Source organism: Penicillium mononematosum (assembly GCF_028829835.1).
Source record: "Penicillium mononematosum strain IBT 11891 chromosome Unknown utg000005l:1.0-9366267.0:1.0-9372171.0, whole genome shotgun sequence".
In the NCBI taxonomy this organism is placed as follows: domain Eukaryota; kingdom Fungi; phylum Ascomycota; class Eurotiomycetes; order Eurotiales; family Aspergillaceae; genus Penicillium; species Penicillium mononematosum.
The window spans coordinates 2,171,662-2,189,217 of NW_026643275.1; the positions used below are offsets into that span (position 1 = coordinate 2,171,662).

At 50.4% G+C, this 17,556-nt stretch overlaps 6 protein-coding genes across 6 annotated transcripts; 4 read left to right on the forward strand and 2 right to left on the reverse strand.

Moving 5' to 3' along the window:
* Nucleotides 1–509: 509 nt before the first annotated feature.
* N7519_008884 (trans-hexaprenyltranstransferase) lies at nucleotides 510–1,911 on the forward strand (the record flags this gene model as incomplete). Its single annotated transcript, XM_057295657.1, has 2 exons — nucleotides 510–1,691; nucleotides 1,750–1,911. The coding sequence occupies 2 exons, from the start codon at nucleotides 510–512 to the stop codon at nucleotides 1,909–1,911; spliced, it is 1,344 nt and encodes a 447-aa protein (XP_057143539.1).
* A 945-nt stretch (nucleotides 1,912–2,856) lies between these two features.
* N7519_008885 (SMP domain-containing protein) lies at nucleotides 2,857–5,707 on the forward strand (the record flags this gene model as incomplete). The annotated part of the gene is made up of 3 exons (XM_057295658.1): nucleotides 2,857–3,323; nucleotides 3,403–4,868; nucleotides 4,941–5,707. The coding sequence occupies 3 exons, from the start codon at nucleotides 2,857–2,859 to the stop codon at nucleotides 5,705–5,707; spliced, it is 2,700 nt and encodes an 899-aa protein (XP_057143540.1).
* Nucleotides 5,708–6,368: 661 nt separating this feature from the next.
* N7519_008886 (putative cytoskeleton assembly control protein Sla2) lies at nucleotides 6,369–10,237 on the forward strand (the record flags this gene model as incomplete). The annotated part of the gene is made up of 12 exons (XM_057295659.1): nucleotides 6,369–6,376; nucleotides 6,433–6,479; nucleotides 6,553–6,570; nucleotides 6,670–6,745; nucleotides 6,824–6,981; nucleotides 7,074–7,154; nucleotides 7,210–7,268; nucleotides 7,318–7,510; nucleotides 7,572–8,617; nucleotides 8,665–8,814; nucleotides 8,872–10,086; nucleotides 10,151–10,237. The coding sequence occupies 12 exons, from the start codon at nucleotides 6,369–6,371 to the stop codon at nucleotides 10,235–10,237; spliced, it is 3,138 nt and encodes a 1,045-aa protein (XP_057143541.1).
* Nucleotides 10,238–11,400: 1,163 nt separating this feature from the next.
* On the reverse strand, nucleotides 11,401–12,412 carry N7519_008887 (HMG-box domain-containing protein; the record flags this gene model as incomplete). The annotated part of the gene is made up of 3 exons (XM_057295660.1): nucleotides 11,401–11,825; nucleotides 11,876–12,171; nucleotides 12,225–12,412. 3 exons carry the CDS (start codon nucleotides 12,410–12,412, stop codon nucleotides 11,401–11,403), a joined length of 909 nt encoding a protein of 302 aa, XP_057143542.1.
* Nucleotides 12,413–13,835: 1,423 nt separating this feature from the next.
* Nucleotides 13,836–16,087, reverse strand: N7519_008888 (DNA-(apurinic or apyrimidinic site) lyase APN2; the record flags this gene model as incomplete). Its single annotated transcript, XM_057295661.1, has 7 exons — nucleotides 13,836–14,819; nucleotides 14,868–15,055; nucleotides 15,078–15,440; nucleotides 15,509–15,643; nucleotides 15,693–15,825; nucleotides 15,878–15,930; nucleotides 16,060–16,087. 7 exons carry the CDS (start codon nucleotides 16,085–16,087, stop codon nucleotides 13,836–13,838), a joined length of 1,884 nt encoding a protein of 627 aa, XP_057143543.1.
* Nucleotides 16,088–16,435: 348 nt separating this feature from the next.
* N7519_008889 (cytochrome c oxidase subunit VIa) lies at nucleotides 16,436–17,240 on the forward strand (the record flags this gene model as incomplete). The annotated part of the gene is made up of 5 exons (XM_057295662.1): nucleotides 16,436–16,619; nucleotides 16,707–16,731; nucleotides 16,804–16,963; nucleotides 17,023–17,030; nucleotides 17,195–17,240. 5 exons carry the CDS (start codon nucleotides 16,436–16,438, stop codon nucleotides 17,238–17,240), a joined length of 423 nt encoding a protein of 140 aa, XP_057143544.1.
* Nucleotides 17,241–17,556: the final 316 nt, after the last annotated feature.

Genomic DNA, 17,556 nt, shown 5'->3' on the forward strand with positions numbered 1-17,556 from the left:
TTTCTCCCTCCACCGCACTGGTTCCATGCATGGGTCTCTACCTTGTAGCGGGCCTTTTTCAACCCGTGTGTTAATTGTGCAATTTGTTTTATTCTGGCTCTTTTATTCGGATCTGTATGAAGGGGAATGCGCAGGATGCAAGACCAAGATGGCCGGCGCAGTCTTCTGTGTCTATTATACTGGAATTATTTCTTGCCCTGTGCCTTTATTAGAATCGTATGTGTCAACCGAGTGATCAATGGCTTGTATATTGAAATTTCCCTATGATTATTGTCCCCTTCCTATGTTCAAAAGTACGAAGTTGTCGATAACACCGAGTCATACTTGGTTGCGTAGCACCGGGTCCGTGCCGACCCGAGAGAGCTCGAAATCTTTCCCTCCCGCAACCTTGGAAGATTGTTCGTCCTTGTACTCCGCAAACACCTCACATCGGTGTCGTTTCCTGGACTGGATTCCTATGGTTTAATTTGGGTTCTTTCGTTTATAATTGAAGAGCACTCGCAGTGAGCATGGGAGCTCGAACCGCATCGGCCACCGGGCTGATCCTCTCGTCACGAACGACTGTCTGTTCCCAATGCCTCCGCGATGACCTTCGATTCGCACATATTGCTCTCCAATCCCGCAAATACCACCCAACGCGCCGGCGCGATGCCTCGCCATTCGGAGCTGCCGTGTCAGCGGCCCAGGCGATCTTCAAGGGCATGCCGAAGGCGCCTCCAGGTATCTCTGTCGACCCGTTGAGAATGGTTGGGAAAGAGCTCAAGTTCCTCACCAAGAACATCCGACAATTGCTTGGGTCGGGTCACCCAGCGCTGGATAAGGTCGCCAAGTACTACACTCATAGTGAGGGCAAGCACATGCGGCCCATGCTTGTCCTCCTCATGTCCCAAGCCACAGCTTTGGACCCTCGCAAGCACCACAGCTACACGGATAAACCGAGTCCCGTCGATTCCTCCTTCAGTGCGCCATCCATTCTCGAAGACGCCAACCCAGAAATGAACCCGCTCGTGGCCCCGAACGCCGACAGCAAATATGATATCGCGGGAGATGACTACATCCTACCTTCACAACGACGGCTGGCCGAGATCACGGAGTTGATCCACACAGCATCTCTCCTGCACGATGATGTTATCGACAATGCCGTGACACGTCGCGCCAATAGCTCCGCGAACCTGGCGTTCGGAAATAAGATGGCTGTGCTAGCCGGTGACTTCATGCTCGGGCGTGCCTCGGTTGCATTGGCTCGTCTGCGTGACCCCGAGGTCACCGAGCTCATGGCCACTGTAATTGCTAATCTGGTGGAGGGCGAGTTCATGCAACTGAAGAACACTGCGCAAGACGAATCAAAACCCGTCTACACCGATGAGACACTTTCCTACTACCTCCAGAAGACCTACCTGAAGACCGCCAGTCTGATCAGCAAGTCTTGCCGCTCTGCTGCGGTTCTGGGACGGAGTGCTCCGGAGGTGATTGAGGCCTCGTACGCCTATGGCCGCAACTTGGGTCTGGCTTTCCAGCTTGTTGATGATATGTTGGATTATACAGTCACTGAAGCGGAGATGGGTAAGCCCGTTGGCGCAGACTTGGAGCTTGGATTGGCGACTGCGCCACTCTTGTTTGCATGGAAGAGCAACCCGGAGCTTGGTCCTCTGGTCGGACGGAAGTTCCGCGAGGAGGGTGATGTGCAGCTGGTGAGTGTTTACAATGGTGCGGCTTGGTACGACAATACTGACTATTTCTTTCCACTAGGCCCGTGAGCTCGTTTACCGCAGCGATGGTGTTGAGCAGACCCGTGCCCTGGCCCGGGAATACGCCGACAAGGCCATTGCCGCCATCAGCGACTTCCCAGACAGTGATGCCAAGGCCAGTCTCATTGAGATGTGCGAAAAGACCATGAATCGGAGGAAGTAGAGGAGATTGTGCTCCCTATGTACACATATTTGTCTTTCAGCTTGCCCATCCCTTGTTGTTTCTTCAGGTGACTGTTTCTTTTTCTATATGCCTGTGTACACTTAGATGTCTTAGATGGTTGGATATATATACTTGATCTTCACCAATGGAAACATTTTCTTCTCTTCTCACGTCATCCACAGATGTTATATATGCTGGTTCTTTATCTCTTAATCAATGGATATGTACGTATTTGGCTGACTCCCAATAAGACAGCTGTCGAAATATGTTAATATCTAGTAAGCAAAAGGTAAAAACAGCCCGCCACGAGGCTAAACTCCGTTAGCGTGATCTTTACCTAGGTAGAATGCAAGATTCTGTATTTTAGGCATGAGACCCTTTATCACGCGCTTTGGTATAAGATCGGCGGGTCTTAAAGTCACGGTTGCACGGCATGAGGAGGAGAATTATCGATTCTTTTGCTGAATTCAAGTCTTCAATATTCATGGGCTAAACCACCCATATAAAAAACGGAATTGGCTAAAACAGTAACAGGTGAGGTTGTTGATTTTCAAGTTTCCTTTCACGTTCCTGACAGCTGGTCGATTCAAGCGGGGTCCAAAGGGAGCTACAAGTAATAATACAGTAAGTAACTAAGATACAATATAAATACAAGATTATGTCCCTGAAAGGGAGTAACTTAAAATGAAATACAAAAACACGACCAGTAATGCCGAGGTACCCAGCACCTCCGTCATCCCGTCATGCTTGTGGACAATCTGGAAGCTGCAACTTCCTGCAACTCACTCTCTCACTCTCTTCTGCGCTATACTTCTTTGTCCCTCATCTCGCTCGTTTAATTCCAGAGCAGGTCTCTTTTTCTCTGCCGTATCATTTTTTCAGCTGTTGGAGGTCGCTCTCCCAAACTATGGAGCTTTCGATCCCGCATTGATCGACTGGTTCCCGATGGGTTCGCTCGCTAGCTTCCTCTTCGTTTACGCCCTCGGTGGAATCACTTTCATTCCACTAGTTCTGTCCTCAATCATCCTCTATGCCTACTTGACCCTTCCATCTGCGCAACTGCCGCAATCATGCGAGAAAGCGCCCGATCCCGTCCGCCAACCTACCGATGACGACTTTAGTCTGAAGTCTGGCACCGACCAGCTGGCGGAGAAATTCCATCGCACCCACGAGTCCGATGTCGCTGCTGGATACTTTGCTGTCTGTCGTGAATATGTTCCCGGTGGGGTGAATGGGAAGCCCCCCGAGAGAACGACCCCCGCGGGGGAAGTCGTTGCGGCCGAAAGTCCTAGTGTGTACCAGACTATGTACCGGAGCCTGTTCGATCGAAAGCAGGCACCTAGCATCGACCCGGCGAAGGCGAATGGAAAGATGACGAAACGGGCGCGGAATGTCTTTTACATTGTTCTCCGGTATGCCTCTCTTCGCCTGGGTGTATAACTTGTCTGTTACTTAAGCGCTGATTGCTGACGTTGGATGATATGTGCTCAGACATGGCCACCTAATGCTCTACGATGATGTAAATCAGGTCGAGGTGCGGTATGTCATTTCGCTTGCTCACCACGATGTGACCATATACGGCGGAGAGGGGGACATCCCAGAAGGAGAGTTGTGGCTCAAAAGAAACGCCATATGTCTCTCTCGACGACTGGCTTCGCTTGGGGATCTAGGAGGGCCAACTCCGCCGTTCTATCTTTTCTCTGAAAACCTGTCTGAGAAGGAGGATTTCTATGTCGCCATGCTGCAGAATCAAAGCCGGTTGTGGGACTCGTTTGATCGCCCACCCAAGCACCAGGAGTTTGATACCAAGCATATTGTCACATTGGTTCAGCGTTTGCATTCCTCCGAAGAGCAGTTGCAGACACGGTGGATCAATGCTTTCCTTGGAAGGTGGTTCCTAGCGATGTACCGGACACCTGAGTTGGAAGAATTTGTGCGGAGTAAGATTGTCAAGAAGATCTCTCGCGCCAATAAACCCAATTTTATTAGCAAGATCGGCCTCCAGAGAATTGATATGGGCGAAGGGGCTCCGTTTATCACCAACCCAAGACTGAAGGACTTGACGGTGGACGGCAATTGCTGTGTGGAGGCCGATCTGCAATACACTGGAAACTTCCGGGTCGAGATCTCGGCGACTGTGCGCATTGACTTAGGCCCTCGATTCAAGGCAAGAGAGGTCGATATTGTCCTTGCCGTTGTGTTGAAGAAACTTGAAGGCCATTTGTTGGTACGCTTCAAGCCCCCACCCAGCAATCGCATCTGGATGTCTTTCGAAACCACGCCGAAGATGGAAATGGACATACAACCAATTGTCAGCTCCAAGCAAATCACATATAGCCTCATCCTGCGCACGATCGAGAGCAAGATCCGCGAAGCAGTGGCAGAGAGCATCGTTCTGCCTTTCTGGGACGACGTTCCCTTCCACGATACCTTCGGTCAGGCTTTCCGCGGTGGTATCTGGCAGCGGGATACTCCAGAGTCGAATTCTCAGGTAGAAATACCAGAGATACCCGATGAATCAGGCGAAACCCCTCCGACCCCGAAGAGCGTTGGCAGTGATACCATTGAAGTCCTCAAGTCCAAGGATGATCGTACGATGAGCATGCCTATCCTTTCTGAGTCCGGAACGACCAAGAAAAAGCTGCGCAAAGGCCACAAATCTCCTCTATCAGATCTGCAATCGAACAGATCCACTGCAACTTCCACTGGTGTTGAAAGATCGGACAGCACACCGCTGCCTCGAGCTATTCGGTCACAGACCTTCTCTCATGCTGCAGATCCTGTGCTCACAGCAGACAATGCCAAGGTTGACAAGCCTGTTCCGGGAAACAAATGCGAGGAGAAGAGTCATGCAACAAGCGCCATGATAGAGATATCAAACCGGTCCCCACCTACATCTCCGCAACGAACCCCGGGCCTCGCCACCTACAGGTGGCCTTATGATGCCAGAAAATGCGGTCCATAGCCGCGAGTCGTCGATTGCAGATTCTATTGACAACGCTGGTTTTTCCCATGAGAGCGTTATCCAGAGACCTACTTCTACTCGCATGGAGAGTGGGTCCTTCTCCAGCTTGAGAAGCTCTCGGGCAGTTCCGCCGTGTCCGTTGTCAGCGACACGGCTCCACGACGCAGCACAATTGAAACCATCACTAAAACCTTTACATCTTCTGACGACAGGTCTTCTGGTCCAATGACTCTTGGGCAAGCGACTGCCGCTGCCAAGAAATGGAGTTGGAGCATGTTTGGTAAAGGTGACACAAATAACGGTCAAGAATCGCCGCGGGCTCCTTCAGGCACGCCGAACCAACCGATTGGGCGTGGCCATCCTCATCCACCACTCGGAACACCCTTACCGCACCCAGACAAATATGCCCTGAAGAGGAACTCAGGGACATTGCCCAAGCGTAAACCCGTGGCGGCACACACAGTGCCTGAACGCCCCAAGACGGGAGACCAACAGACCCTGCCATCACATTTACCTCGCAGGAGACCCACGGCCCCTGAAATGCGTGATGCGCACGGTGCTGATGAACTTCTCGTGGTGGAGGCACCTCAAGAATCTGAGCCTAATAGCCCGGCCCCTGGGGACCCGGAATTAGACTCTAGTCTGATAGCCCCGAGTACTGTCGACAGTGAGACATCAGCAAAGACCGAACAACTTGAGGCTGATTCCGAAGAGCAAGAAGAATTGCCCGCTGTTGAATCGCCGTGCTCTGTTGATCAGGCGCCTTCTTCAACTCTAGGCAATCATGAGGCCTTGCCATCTACTGAAAGCGTGGAAATACCCTCATCGTAATGCTCGTTGCCTTTGCTCCGACATGAAAGAGGGAAAGGACTGTGGACCTTTCGTTCGCATATATCCATGCATCTATCGTTGATTCCTTCGTCATATTGCTGTGCTCCTCCATGTCGGGCTGGTTATCCCCGCATGCGACCGCTCTCTTGTATAGAATATTCCGAGTCCCTTATGTGACTCCTTTATGTTTGTAGCTAATCCTCCGAGATTCAATGTATCCGTGTCGGTCTTGAGTTGTTTCGAAGTAGATTAAGCAAAGCGTAGTGGCCTACATGAATACTCCATTTATTCCTGCTGCCTGGCCTGCAGTGTGTACATCATACATATGTTTGACGCGTAGACCAGAACAACCTTCGTAAGGGATAGAGCGTTAAATTCGAGCTGTGGCCAAACCCGCATTGGCTTAGGCGTCGCCAAGACTCCCGACAGGCGCCAGCTTTCCCGTTCCCCATCAACGTCATTGCTCGAACTCCCACGTGTGTCTTTTTTGGTGCTTCACCGATTCTCTTTGCTTTGCGACTCGAATTATCTGCTTGTTCCGGTCAGCGCAACCTATCTCTAGCGTCCGTGTGCTGTCCGGGTTCGAAATCTTGTCACCGCGATCAACCTTTCCGACATTCATCCTCCCCTCCCCCCCTGAGCACACACCCCAACGGCCACGATGAGTCGGTAAGCGAGACAGACATGGAGTTTTAAGAGTGCTTGTCTGACAAGGGATTGTGCAGGACCGAGGCCGATTTGGCCATCAATATCCGCAAGGCCACCAGTATCGGTAAGTCGTTAATCGGGGATGAGACAGACACAAGAGAGCGGACATAACGAGCTGACACATTGACAACCAACAGAGGAAACCGCCCCTAAACGTATGTCTGAATCATATTTCATTGTCCCCCATCGAACCGATTGATGCCGCTTCGGCTTTGCCTCGTCCGAATCAAACTGACCATCCCCCGCGCCTGTAGGGAAACATGTGCGGAGCTGCATCGTCTATACGTGGGACCACAAGTCATCGGCGGCTTTCTGGGCTGGCATGAAAGTGTATGTTTTGGGATAGCCGGCAGGCATGGAATGGGGCTGTTGTTCTCGAGATGGCTGACACGGCTTCGTTCTTCACAGGCAGCCCGTCCTCGCCGACGAGGTCCAGACGTTCAAGGCCCTGATCACGATACACAAGGTTCTTCAGGAGGGCCACCCCATGGCTGTCCGCGAGGCGCAACAACATTCCAACTGGATTGATAGCTTGATGCGAGGAGTTGGAGGCGACGGCGTTCGAGGTATGGATTCCACACAGGACGGCTGCGCAATTGCTCTCTGCTCGAGGAGTGGCAACGCATGCGACGGACGGTATAATGACAGTTCTGGATAGGATATGCACCGCTCATCCGGGAATACGTCTTCTTTCTTGAGGCGAAACTGAACTTCCACCGCAACCACCCCGAATTCAACGGTATGTCGTCCACGGTTGATCAATTCTGCGAAGGGCGAGTGTCTGACAGTTGCAGGCTTGTTTGAATATGAGGAGTACATTAGTTTGAAGTCGATCAACGATCCGAACGAAAGGGTACGTACATACCTGATTTTTTTGCGACGATGAAGAGAGGTGTTGACAGTCACACAGCTACGAGACCATCACGGATTTGATGGCTCTGCAGGATCAAATTGATTCATTCCAAAAGCTCATCTTCTCAAACTTCCAGTCCGGCACGAACAATGAATGTCGGATCTCGGCATTGGTGCCACTTGTGCATGAGAGTTATGGCATCTACAAGTTCATTACCAGCATGTTGCGGGCCATGCACACAAGTACGTTGCCCTTGGTCATTGGGATTTGCGTTCAATGGCCGCTGACTGACGTTTCCTGCAGCCACCGGAGAGGACGAAGCTCTCGAGCCACTCCGAGGCCGATATGATGCCCAGCACCACCGTCTTGTACGGTTCTACTACGAGTGCTCCAACCTGCGCTACCTAACAGGCCTCATCACAATCCCGAAGTTGCCACAAGATCCGCCAAGTTTGCTTGCCGAAGATGAGGACCGCCCAGCTCTTCCCAGACGGCCGGCGAAAGAAGTGGAACATCAGCCCTCGCCGCCCCCGAAGGTCGCTGCTGAACCAGAGCCTATCAATGATTTCTGGACAAACGAAGCCAAACGCCAGCAAGAAGAGTACGAGGCGGAACAACAACGCTTGCAGCAGCAGTGGGAGGAGCAGCAACGTCAGCAAATTCTCGCCCAGCAGCAAGCCCAGAACGATTTCGAGGAGCAGCAGCGTCTGCAGGCGGAACAACAGCGGTTGGCACAGGAACAGCTTCTCCGCGACCAGTACCAGACACACACGCAAGGTCGGCTGGCAGAGCTGGAGCAGGAGAACCTTAACGCCCGTGCACAGTATGAGCGCGACCAGCTGATGCTGCAGCAATATGATCGCCGTGTCAAAGAGGTTGAGGAGCAGATGAACCACCTGACCTCGAACCTGAACTTGCAGAATGCCTCGAAGGACGATCAGATTCGATCCCTGCAAGAGCAGGTGAACACCTGGCGATCCAAGTACGAGGCATTGGCCAAGTTGTATTCACAGCTTCGGCAAGAGCACCTCGATCTTTTGCAGACCACTAAGAGCCTCAAGCTCAAGGCAGCTTCCGCACAAGAGGCAATTGACCGACGAGAGAAGCTGGAGCGCGAGCTGAAGACCAAGAACTTAGAGCTGGCTGACATGATTCGTGAACGTGACCGTGCTCTGCATGACCGTGACCGTCTGACGGGAACTAACAAGGATGAATTGGAGAAGGTCAAGCGCGAGCTTCGCATGGCTCTTGAGCGTGCTGAAAACGCGGAACGCTCAAAGGGCACCGAGATCTCGTCCTTGCTGTCCAAGTATAACCGCGAGATGGCTGACCTGGAAGAGTCCCTTCGTGTGAGTAGCTGTCCATCTTAGGTGTGTGATTCATGCTGATTTTATAGATTAAAACGCGCGCATTGGACGAACATTCCAGTCGGAACAATGACCGTCAGGAAGACCTCGACCTGTCTCTTCGCGAGAAGGACGAGGAGATTGAGGTGTACAAGTCCGGTATGGAACAGGCTCTTATGGAACTGGAGGAGCTGAAACTGGTAAGTGATGATATTGACAACATTCGGGATGTGCATACTGACCATGTTCCACTGTAGAGCCAAGGCGATGTCGACCATGCGCTGGACAGCCAGATTGACACTGTGCTCCACGGCACAGTCGCCAAGATTAACGATATTATCGATTCCGTGCTGCAGACTGGTGTGCAGCGTGTCGACGATGCTCTGTATGAACTAGACTCATCCATGCAGGCCGGTAACCAAAATGCCTCTCCTCCATATGTCCTTTCGCAGATTGAAAAGGCGTCGGCTTCTGCAACCGAGTTCTCAACAGCTTTCAACAACTTTGTCGCCGATGGCCCAAACAGTCCCCATGCTGAGATTATCCGCACAGTGTCCATTTTTTCTGGATCTGTCTCGGATGTGTTGAGTAACACCAAGGGTCTCATCCGCTTCGCCACTGACGATAAAAGCTCCGATCACCTTATTAATGCTGCACGCAAGTCTGCTCAGGCGACTGTGCGGTTCTTCCGTGGCTTGCAGTCGTTCCGCCTCGAAGGTCTGGAACCACTGCAGAAGACTGATGTTGTTATCAACAACAACCTTGAAGTCCAGCGTGATCTGCAGGCGCTGTCGAAGCTAGTTGACTCCTTCGCTCCCAAGCACACCAAGATCAGCACCAGTGGTGATCTGGGAGACCTTGTCGACCAGGAGCTGCTCAAGGCTGCCGATGCCATTGACGCAGCTGCCCAGCGTCTGGCCAAGCTCAAGAACAAGCCCCGTGATGGGTACTCGACCTACGAGCTGCGCATCAACGATGTCATCCTTGCTGCAGCCATTGCTGTCACCAACGCAATCTCAGAGCTGATCAAGGCCGCCACAGAGACCCAGCAGGAGATCGTTCGTGAAGGCCGCGGTAGCTCGTCTCGCACTGCCTTCTACAAAAAGAACAACCGCTGGACAGAGGGCTTAATCTCTGCCGCCAAAGCAGTGGCCTCTTCGACCAACACATTGATCGAGACTGCCGACGGTGTAATCTCGGGCCGTAACTCGCCAGAGCAACTCATTGTCGCCTCTAACGATGTTGCAGCCAGCACTGCCCAGCTTGTTGCAGCCAGTCGTGTCAAGGCAACATTCATGAGCAAGACCCAGGACCGCCTGGAGACCGCCAGCAAGGCTGTTGGTGCTGCTTGTCGTGCCCTTGTGCGACAGGTGCAGGACATCATCAAGGAGAAGAATCGCGATGGCGACGAGGGAGAGGATTATGGAAAGTTGAGCTCGCACGAGTTCAAGGTCCGCGAGATGGAGCAGCAGGTATGCGACGTCCCCTTCCCCTTGTATCCCATCCATCCAATGCTAATATGTATCCTCTCGACAGGTCGAAATCCTTCAACTCGAGAACGGTCTCGCTCGCGCCCGCCAGCGTCTGGGCGAAATGCGCAAGATCTCGTATCAGGAAGAGTAGTGTATCTTTCGCTCTTGGCTGTCTGTGTATATTCCGCATTTCAATCTCGAGGAGTTTCTTTTCGTCCGTGTCGCACTTTGCGTTCTTCGGCCTGGGCCCTTCTCCCCAACCCCCGTAGTTAGACTTGTTTTGATTTCCCAATAGCGAATTCAAGTAACTTACCCAGTTTTCGAATCATTCTGGTGCGTGCGTATATCCGATAACCTGCATCCTGTCCATATTCTGTCTCCAGCAGACAATATGTGGAGCGCAAGATTGCATGGTCGCACGGTCGCATGGTCGCACAGTCGGACATGCACAGCTGCCTTTGGCATGTCCCTGCTCGACTCTGCATGCCAAGACCTTGTCTCCATACCTGACTGGTGGAACCATGGTACGGAGTGCATGCCGATCCGCGGGTGGAGCCGACTAGCGACGGCTGTAAAGAAAGAGTATCGAGACGTCATCTCATGCACGAAGACAAAGAATCGAGTGTCTGGGCGTCACTGCGTGGTCGGAGCTTCGAGAATAAAGTGCCGTAGAGGCCCAATGATATTTTGAGTGAGGCATTGGGGGAGGTCCAGTTCGTAATTCGGAAAACATGGGGGTTGCAGATGGTTGGTTGTCGAACTGAATAGCCATGATGCTAAACGTGTGGTCGTGTCCTCGCGGATGCGTCTCTATATATCCATTTACAATCCAATATGCTACGAGAGAGGAAGCAATTTGTGAAACACGCAAATGGAATTTCAAACTAAAGTACATAAAAGCGCTCACGTTGCAGGAAAAGAGCGTCTGGAAAACCCCGTGGGAAAGAAAGCCAGTCAGCTCAGTTCCTGAGAACTTGTCATGAGCGGAAACAAAAGAATTGAAAACCGAAAAAGTCGGCAGAAATATTCAACTAATTGTACAGGATGGGCGCAAGACATGAGAAAGTAATTTTTTTTTTTTTGGGTTTTTGTTTTCATTTTTTTTGGGGTTTCGTTTTCAATTTTTTTTGGGGGTTTTCCTGGGTAAAGATAAAAATATGTCTGATCGTTGAAAGTAATGCACGTATCCACGTATCACCAGAGGCGGTCGGTCAGCGAATTGAGAAGGTTGGGTAACGGAACCGTTGATCATGATGTGTTGGCGATGATGATGTCAAATGTCGCTGAACCGAGTCGAGATTGGGAAGGGGACATTTAGAACACGGTGTTCATAGGAAGAAACTCCATCGAGGCAAGGCTGTTGCCCGAAGTCAGGTCGTTGCTCATTTGCAAGCATTCCTCGTGGGTGAAAGGAGCAGAAAGTGGCTCGACACCGTTCGGACCGAAAAGTAGACCATCGTCATTCAGCTCAGTGATGAAGTTGTCGTCAATAGAAATAGATCGGTCTTCGAAATCAGCATCATCGAACATCTCCTCATAGTGGGAATCAGCTTGGACAAAAGGCAGGCAGCTGACGCGGGAACGAGGAGTGCGGCGCTTGCGCTCGGAAGGACGACGAGGAGCATATTGGTAATCAGGATGCTTAATAGCGTGTTCCTTCTTGAGTTCATCAGCCAGGCGGGTGAACTGCTCTCGAACTTCGGGGCTCTCGTTGTTCCAGCGCGCACCAAGGATACGAGCTAATCCAGTCATCAGCTAGAAACAACACAAGTAGTCGGAGATAACTCACAAATTTCGTTGTTAGAAACGCCGGGGTTAGCATCTTTGACCAAATGGTGGTTGGCCTGGCGGTACAGAATGAAACAGTTGGGCGGGCGAGGGACTTTGGTTGGACGGGCGGGGAGCTTGACAGAATCACCAGCCTCGTGGAGAGACTTGGAGATCAGAAGGTGATCGGCGAGGTCAAGGCCATGTTGATCAGCCCACAAGTTCTCATCATGCTCAGCGTTGAGCTGCTTAGGGAACATGCGGTAAGCATCGATGGATTCATCAAGGACAATGTCAACCTTCTTGTTGAGCATGCACCTGTTGTAGCTTGTTAATAACATGGTTCACGTAGGTACTGGGTCAAGACTTACGCGAGACGAGTCGCCATCGCCTGGAGATGATCCATGTCAAGAATGCCATCGACGACATTGCGAGGCAGGAAGACTTCACCATCAGTCTGAGGAAGGTGACTAACGGCATCTGCCCAAAGAAGCTCCATGGAACGACGAGGAGTCACGTCGTCGTTGTCACCAACGAAGTCCAAGAGGGTCTTCGCCATCATGTAAAAGATGAAATGAGAAGGTAAATGAAATGAGGGATGCAGTAAGAAAGAAATTCGGGTGCGGGGTGAAAGAAAAAGAGAATGGGGTGGGAAGAGGAGAGGGAAGAAAGAGAAGAAGAAACGAGTTGGGAGGTAAACAAATATAGGACCTGGGACTGCGGAACACGGTAGGTGATGTGACGAGGTGGGTGATTTCTTTGTTTAGCGGCAACACCAATCACAGAGCCAGGTGAGACACGTATTTTCTTTGTTTCCTAGCAACAACACCAATCACATGTTTTCATCCTAGAAAGGTCTTCCTTGTTAGGAATAGTACCATTAGAACAAAGAAAGTCAATTATGGAGGGATAAGACTACAGCAAAAGGTACTTCAGCATCATGTACCATTTCGACAACGAGGTCGTACTATTGTATACCTAGATGTCCAGGCTGGGAATTTAGATCGTAACTGGTAGCTTCTCTATCTAATGCTTACTATAATTGATGTACTATGGTAACTCATCAAAAAACGGTTTCGATCTGTGCTTAGATCTGTGCTACCTACGTATGCATGTACAGGTCGGGTGAGTGGATCTCCCACTCCACCACGTGGCACTGCGGATCTGGGGGTTAGCGCCCGCACCCGCACCTAACCTTAAAAAGATATCAAAGTTTACACAATATAGCTTCAAAGTACATACAGAGTCTGTTTCTGATTGTGTAGACAGTCTCAGTTTCTATGAAATATAATCAAAAAAACTATAGGAGAGAACCTAATACAATTTTGTCCACTCGAGTATCAACAACCTTGGAAGGTACCTGCTCGTTATATCGTTCCGTGAAAATCGCCATAGCAACAAAAAGGCAAACGAAGGAAGCAAACGGGCGCCTGACCAATACATTTGAGAAAAATCAAACAAAGAAAATCAACAAAGAATCCAAGAAAGGCGTCAAACAAAGAAGTCAAAGAGCAAAAGTAATAAATCAATAAATCAATTAAAAACAATGGCAAAATAACACAAAGGGGATAATAAAGACAAAGAAAATGGCAGCCAATCCAAAGAGGGAACCAGGGAATTGGCAAATGGGAAACGGCTAGGCTTCACCTAAGGCAGCCACGGACCTAGAGGTCTTCAGTGAAGTTTTTGGCTATTGACTGCCTGTTCTATGCTGTTACTTCGGTACATGGCCTCTTAAATAGCATTACAAAGTGCCTTGCTTGTTGATAGATGTATTTGGTTCAGATAAGAAGACCTCAAGAAGTCTATTGGTCATGTATGCGTATGTTTAATATCGGGAAGTATCACATCTGTTGGCTCCCCGTGCTCAATTAACCACACTGTATAAATATCAGCAATAATAATTGAAAACGGATACTCGGCTGTAGAATTTCAATAAATTGTTGGCTACGGAGCGATATCCCCTTAATAGAACATGTATTTCATTGCTCTTGCGCCGCAACTGGTGAGTTCCAGTCGCTGGCCCAGATGAAAGTGGGACATCGCCATTGCGTCCCTTTTTCCTTTTCTCCGCTAGGTCCCAATGGCCGGGAACAAATCCAAAAGGAGCGGCCGCGATTCATTCCAGGTTTCTTCGTGGTCAAGCTGATACACGGCTCTTGATGTCCATCGCACGTTGGAACGGGCTTCTTGGTAAAAATTTTTGACCAGTCCTCCTTACTGACAATCGGGTCGATTACCGTGTCACCAAAGAACTTGCTGGCCGTCGGACGTTCGATAGAAGTGCCAGCTTCATTTCGTATGATGTCCTCTTGGGACCCCGGAGGCTGCGGATTGATTCCTGAAGCTTTCCCTTTCTCTTGTGGACCTTCCGATAGTTTGGGGGTGAGTGATGGTGTCGAAGATCCCGGAAAAGCCATAGGTGACTGGGTAGCTTCATATACATCGACATCTTTTGGCTTAAAGAAGCCCGTTAATGTCTTTTGGCCTGCCGAAGATCCCTCGGAAGACGTCGATAAGGTGGACTTGGAGCGCTTTGCGAACGTGGAGGGTAGAGGCTGGGAGCGTTTCCGAGAAGCAGCCCGAGAAGGTCGATTTGCCTCAGTTATAGACGCAGAACCCTTCTTGGCCGAGTCAGTGGATCCGAAGGCTGTGTGCATGACGGTAGATTTGGCGACTCGAGTCGTGGGTATGTTAGCTGGTGTACCGGCTAGCTCGACCGACTCCGACGGAATGCTGACTGGTTTACGAGTGAACATGTCCTTGATGCTTCTCCGATTATCGACGTTGAATTCGGGGAGTAAACGTCCCGAAGCGGGCAATGCGCACTCGTTTGAGTATTCCTGTTGACGCTTGCCACATTTAAACATTCCCGGTGGGTTGAGAATATCCCGAATGTTTACTTCGCCTTCGGGCCGGTTTACAGATTCCTTGATGACAGCATATACAGGACAGTGGTCTGATCCCTATAAAGCAGTCAATAAACGATTCAAGACAAAGAGGAAAGTCCATACCATCAATCCCTCTTGAATGTTTGAGTCGGAGAACCAGTCCTGCATATGCAAGCTGCACAACACATAGTCGATCCGTGATCCGTAATTCCCTGGTCGAGCATTGAGTTTCTGATCCCAGCATGTATACATGCCTGTACGACGTGGATGGAATGACCTGCACACATCGAAGAGGACAGGATCCTCCCTGCCTTTGTCACGTTCTCCAATAACCACGCCATCCGACATCAAGTGGTTGAATAGACGTCGAGGGGGGGGCAGATATAAATTCCTCCTCTGTCATCGTACCTTTCCGTATAGCCTCAATTCCATGAGCGGCATCAATGCTCTGCTTCGAGATATTGATATCGCCAGCCACGACCACATTCTTCCCCATCGCAGTCAGGTTGCGAATTCGAGCATCTAGGGCATTGAGAAAGTCCATGCGAAAGGTATCCCGACTCTCATCCCGACAGGCAGGGCAATAGACACCAATGAGGACAAATGCAGGAAACTCGAGAATGACGCAGCGCCCTTCGGAGTCGAGAGTTGGTGCATCTATTGCGGCATCGGGAACCGAGCCCACATCCTCTTGCTCTCTTCCGAGTCAGGCCTTTCGGGTTTCATAGCGGGCCTGGAAAGCTGATCGGATGTTGGATACCCACCGATCTGTTGCTCTTCTGGAAGACTACGGAAAGACGTTGGAGATTTCGGTGGACAGAGAACTCCAGTAATGCCCTCTTCTGCCCTTATTGGAGAACATGTGGCATTGCGCGTGTAAATCACAACACCCGAGTATCCTATAAGTTGTTAGCATCCTGTATAGACAACTCTGGGACAGTAGCTTACCTTTCTTAACTTGGGGGAGACTGAAATAACAGTCCCATCCCGGAACCAAGACCATGTCATCACGGAGATCTTTGCGTTGAATCTTGGTTTCTTGGAGAATAACAATATCCGCCTCCAGTGTGTCAAACATGGACTTTAAAGCACATAAGCTGACATACTCGGGAAATGGAAGGATACACGCTTACCTCGAATGTGCGCGTTCCTCTCCATGGCTCGTAGGAGAACGGGTTTCTTTTTGCTATATTAGTGTTGAACAAGTCCAACTGGCAGGTTTTTCTCATACCGTATACCATTGACTAGAAAGTGACGCACCGTTGGTATATGTCCATCACTCCAATTACTAGTTAAGAATTCAGATAGAACTTACCATTCCATGTGGTGATGCGAAATCCCATGTTGGGCGCTAGTGTACCAAGGGACAAGGCGTCATTTCTTGTGATTCGAATTATCAAGAGAGGTTAGGATACAAATGGAAAAGTCGAGTCAACCAAGTATCAGAGCCTCCCCTAGTTGTTGAATCTAAATCCCGGGTTACGGAAGTGTGCATGCCGACGCTCATCCATATCCCAAAGCGGCCACGTGACTAACCATAACAGGAGCCTTCTTCTTGCCTGATATATCAGGCACCATGACATCAGGTTACATAATCCGGGAGATCACGGGGATACGCTAAAGACGGCTTTGGACCTCATCGCACCACTTTTGACCTCCACCACCAAAAGAACTCCTCAACATCGCCCACCATGTTCCCTCAGCGCAATCTTGGTCGCCTGTCTCAGCGTGCTACGCAGCAGATGCGTTCCGCTCCGGTCCGCTCCACCATCCAGCGCCGTTTCAACAGCGCCGAGGCCAAGCCTTCTTGGATCGTCGACAACGAATTCAACCGCGAGAGAGCTGCCGTCAAGCACCACGCTGCCTCTACCAGCGGTACGTACCACCTAACTGAACTCAATTGATTGCGCCTCATGGCCATTGGCTGTAGACAATGTGCTTACTAGCCCGATTATTTTACAGACCTCTGGCGCAAGCTGTCCATCTTGTACGTTTCCGATCAAGACCAATTCTTGATTTGGCGTCTTCACCGACAGAGAAAAATCTAATCAATTCATAGTGCCGTCATTCCCTGCCTGATCGGTGGCGGTCTCAATGCCTACAACCTCTGGTCCGAGCACTGGGAGCACTGGGAGCACATGCCCCCGCTCGAGGAACGCACCGAGTACCCTTACCAGAACATTCGCGTGAAGAACTTCCCTTGGGGAGACGGTGATAAGGTATGTGAATCCAACTATGCTATGTGCTGAAAACTCGAGCTAATTTATGTCTGGCATAGACCATCTTGTGAGTTCTGACTTCCCCGATCCCATCACATCCTATATATCGTTTTGCGGAACAGCTAGCTTGTGCAATCTTGCATTTGATGGTCTGCTTTCAAGCGGATCACATGGCATTCTCTCGCCACCATGTCCCCCTCTGAGACCTCACGGCTAACTGATCATCAACAGCTGGAACTCCGATGTCAACTACCACAACAAGGACAAGGCCACCTAAATTAGGTCGCCCACAATCTTCCATATACTCGAGACTTGCCTACGAATCCCGCCAGGAAATCATTGAGTGTGTGTCAGGGCTGGCTTTGCCATGTACATATACCACCACTGTCGTTCTAGGGTAGAAACACAGTCATATGCTTGGAGAGCTGAAGGTCCAGTTGACAGAATGATGCGAAGCTTACTATCCATATGTACTAGTCAACATTCATTCTTGCCGCTATTTCTTTTGTCTCTTTTTGAATCATCCCCATATCTACTTGTCTCGAAACCTATACTGCTAAGGTTGCATCGGCTGATGATCGTAATCGTCCATC